A 4,196-nucleotide genomic window follows, 5' to 3' on the forward strand; every position below is an offset into this window, starting at 1 on the left:
TCCGCCGCCGGTGTGCCGGGGCCGCCCCCCCCCCCGAGCCCCCCGGTACCCACACCGCTGAGCCCAGCACAAACGGCAGCGAGCCCGATGTGCACCCCCAGAGCCAGGTCACCCCAGAGCCAGGTCACCCCATCCTCCCTGAAACTGCCCCTTCACTGCTGTGCCACCCCCAGTGGCAGCACCCACGCCCTGGGGGCACTCGGGTTGCCCTCCGCGAGGGGAGAGCCATCCCCATCCGTCCCAGGCACTGTCTTGGAGCCTCTCCAGCCACACTGGGCAAGGCTCCAGAGGCACTGTCCCCATCCAAGAGGGGATGGGCAGGGGGGCACCAGCGACAGAGCCACAGAGCCAGGAGCTGCTCCCTGGAAGGATCCTCGGGGGCTGCCCAGCAGGGCGCTCCCCCTTGGCCATAGCTCAGGGGTCACAGAGCAGCAGGGAGGGGAAACAGCCTGGTACCCCAAACCCCCAAATCCTCGAGCAGCAATGGGAACTAGGACCACACTCCCACCCAAACTCCATTTCCACACCTTTTTCTCCCTAATTCATTTCCGTTCTGCCCTGCAGGAGGACGGTGGCACTTGGCAGGGGGGTGTCTCTGCATGGCAGCCCCGAGCACACGGCAGCCCCGGCCCCCATGCCAGGCACGGCCGCCACGCTACCGACCCGGCAATAGAAAGGAGGAGGAGGTGCAGGGAGGGCTGGGAAATTAAGGTTTCAGCACTGTCAGAGCCGCATCAAACAGGCATCCACCAGCTGATGGCTTGATTGTTATATTTTGGATGTCAAACCGGAGCAAGCAGAACCCTTTAAAATGCATCAGTGCCGCTGCCTTTCTGACGGAGGGTGTTGGTTTCCCATTAACAAGAGGAAAGCGTGAGCTGGAGCAGAAAACTTCAAGCGCTTTGGAATTGATAAAATAACAACTCCCTAATTAAGCAGAACTGTCAGTCAGCGGGCGCCCGCTGCCCTGCATCGGGAAGCAGCAGCAGCTCCTGGTGCACCAGCCCGACACACCGGCTCAGCCCATGGGGGGTTGCACTTCCCAAGGATCAGCAGCCCGAGCATCCCCCGTGTGCTCTCCATCCGACCCAGACAGGTCCTGGTCCTGGTCCCGATGCTGGGCAGGGCCGAGGTGTTTGGGTTCTGTCCCTCAGTTTACCTCACCATGAATGATGTGGCTGCCCCATCCCTGGAAGGGACCAAGGCCAGGCTGGATGGGGCTTGGAGGAACCTGAGGTAGTAGGTGTCCCTGCCCATGGCAGGGGTGGAATGGAATGGGCTTTAGGGTCCCTTCCAACCCAAACCATTCCATGATTCTGTGATTTTATGAAACCATGTAATGCAATGCGCAGCCTGGTGGGGAAGGAGAGGCCTGACCCCAAAATGCAACCCCTGCCAACAGCCTTCCCCTCCAAGAGACCACCACCAGCCTGGGGCACACATTCCTGACAGGCACATCCGACACCACAGCCGGGTGCAGGTTCAGCCAGCTGGATGCAGAGAGGGGTCTGAAGGTCCCTCTGATGCCAGAGCAAGGCAGAGAGGGTTTGGAGAAGGCAAGAGTAGGATTTGAACTGTTCAAGGCCAGGTTGAACACAGCTCTGAGCAACCTGGTCTAGTAGAAGGGGATGGGATGAGATGAGCTTTAAGCTCCCTTCCAACCCAAACCATCCCATGATTCTACAAAGTCCTGCCAGAGCAGCAGCACAGCCAATGCCCATGGGGACGCTGGGCCCTCGGCCAGGCCCCAGACCCCATCATCCTGCTCTGTCCAGCACCAAGAGGCTGTGAAGGAACCAATCAAAGAAGCAGCCGAGACCTCGCTCCGACCCTGCCGTGCTGGGCAATGCAAAGCTGTGGCCTTGCCACACTTCTCCCAGGCCTGGGGCCAAGGGACGCAGCTTCCCCAGGGGTCCTGCAATCAGCCACCAGCAGCTCATTGCCACAAAACCGACTGGCCAGTGCTCTGGGGGCTCCCTCGGCAGCCGGGGGAGGGGACACCGAGGGGGTTTGGGGCAGGGGACATCCAGGAGGGACCAAGGGCTGTGGGGGAGGTGTTTAACTCCTGACACGCTGTGGCCTGATGAAACCACCACGCAAAGGAGGTCTCTGCTTGTTACCCTGGGCTGTTGCCAGCCCTCGCACCACCAGCCCCAGCTGGGGACTGGGCACTTGGAGCACCAGGAGAGGCTCCAGGGCACCCTGCTCTGCCCCAGGGCACCCCGCTCTGCCCAGCCTGGAGTGCAGACAGGTTGGGCAGGGCACTTCACTGGGCCTCAGCCCAGCTGGGGGCTTCAAACCCCAGTGCAAACAAGGGGGCACAGGAGGCTGCCAGGAGGGAAGCAGCCCCAGCAGAGCAGCCCAGGCAGCAGAGCCACCTGCCCGCAGCCCAGGCAGAGCCCTGGCAGAGGCGCTCCAAACCAGAGACGGGCCAGGAAAGGGGAGAGGATCCCATGATGGGGTGCACACAGGGGAGCCCACCTGAGCAAGCAGCCCCTGAAAACGCCCCTGGTGCCCAACAGCAGCTGGACTCTGAGCCTGTCCTCCCCCTTTGCACACCACGCAACATGAAGCCCCCAGTGACACATGTGACTGCCTGGGAATCCCTTCACTCCTCATCCCAGCCCTCCCAGCCCCCAGTTCAGAGCCCTGACACATCTCCAGACCCCATCAGTGCATGTCCCCTGCTGTCCCCACGGTGTGCGAGCATTGGGAGACCCTTCTTCCCCAGCACGCCCAGGGCTGTGCAGGTCTCACCCAGGTGGAGGTTTGAGAGGCCCCACACAAGCACCACTTCCTGCCACCTCCACAGCCCTGACACCCTTCCCGCACCAGGGGGACGCCAGCTGCCCTCAGCCCACTCACCAGGAGTGGGTGCCCAGCCTCCACACAACACCAGCTCCCACAGCCTGGATACAGGTGCCACATAGTCCGGCCTTCCTGCCCCAAAAGAGCCTCGTTTGCACCCAAGAAGGACCCCCGAGGTGGGCTGGATCTGGTTGCCCCCAACGGAGCCAGGACACGCGTGCCAGGGCCGGAGGCTGGTGTGGGAGCCCCCGGAGCCTGCTAACACACTAATCACACTGGAGGTGACAGGGGTTAGGGGAGGACTTAAGAGAAACTGGCTCCTTTTTACTGACACCATCTGGACAGAGCCGATCTCTTCCCCCTTTCCAGTGCAGAGCCCAGCCAGAGGGGCAGGGGCCAGGGTGACCCCAGACCAAGCACCCTCTGTGCCCTCACTGGTGCCGGGATGGCCGGTGCCATGGATCCCCAGCTCACAGCGACAGAGAGGGGAATACTGCCTGCGCCAGGGAATCCTAACGAGCCCACAGTGCCAGCGGAGCGCAGAGCCAGGGAATGCCAGCTTGGAGCCGCGGGGACCGTGTGCTGCCTGCTTGGCCCCCCGGGAGGGGGACGCGGCCTCGGAGAAGGCGGGGGCTGAGGCAGCGGGGACGCACCGGGTAAAAGCCAGTCTGGAGACAGCTGCTTGGGAACAGCCCTCCCTCCGGCTGTCCTGCCGGGCCGGCCACCGGCACGCGGGGACCTGGCACGGCCGGGGTCCCCACAGGCAGGGCCAGGAGAGCTGTGGCAGTGGGGTTATCATTCACTGTACCCCGGTACTCGGGGTTGTCACTCACCGTACCCCGGGGCTCGCACACCAGGGAGAGCCGCCCGCGACCCCGCTGCCTGTCTCCATCCCTCGCCCTGACCTCCCGGGGGACGGCGGCACCGCTCCGACCCTCAGCGCGAGGCCGGCGGGTGACGCAGGGACAAGCTCACCCCGTTCCAACACACAGCACCACGAGACACCAGCTCTCCCCAAAACTTGACCGAGCCCTTATCTCCCCAGCTGTGAGGACGGCGGGGATCCCCCAAGCCTCCCCGCCAGAACCAAGCTCGGGCTGCCCCGGCACAAAGCTCCATGCTCCGGCACACCTTCGGGAGAGAGGGCAAAGTTGCGCTGGGGTTGGGGTCAGGGGGTCAGGTACCTTCCAGCCGGCGGAGCTGTTGCTGTCTCCTTTATCCTTAAAGTAGGGGACGTATCGCACCATCCAGTCGTAGATCTGGGAGAGGGTGAGGCGCTTCTCCGGCGAGCTCTCGATGGCTTTGGTGATGAGGTCGGCGTAGGAGAGGTTGCCCCAGGCGTTGCGCCGGGAGGTCTTGGCCTTGCGGAGCTGCCCCACATCCGCGCC

At 63.5% G+C, this 4,196-nt stretch overlaps 1 protein-coding gene across 1 annotated transcript in view; it reads right to left on the reverse strand.

The window, feature by feature from the left end:
* Positions 1–4,190, reverse strand: part of LOC103613774 (forkhead box protein O3) — a 32,590-nt gene extending 28,400 nt beyond the window's left edge. The window contains exon 1 of the mRNA XM_008631606.2: positions 3,993–4,190. Coding sequence (XP_008629828.2) covers positions 3,993–4,055 — 63 coding nt within the window. The 5' untranslated portion in view covers positions 4,056–4,190. The remainder of the gene's footprint in view (positions 1–3,992) is intronic.
* Between the last annotated feature and the right edge of the window lie 6 nt (positions 4,191–4,196).

Source organism: Corvus brachyrhynchos, unplaced genomic scaffold (genome assembly GCF_000691975.1).
Source record: "Corvus brachyrhynchos isolate BGI_N302 unplaced genomic scaffold, ASM69197v1 scaffold454, whole genome shotgun sequence".
In the NCBI taxonomy this organism is placed as follows: domain Eukaryota; kingdom Metazoa; phylum Chordata; class Aves; order Passeriformes; family Corvidae; genus Corvus; species Corvus brachyrhynchos.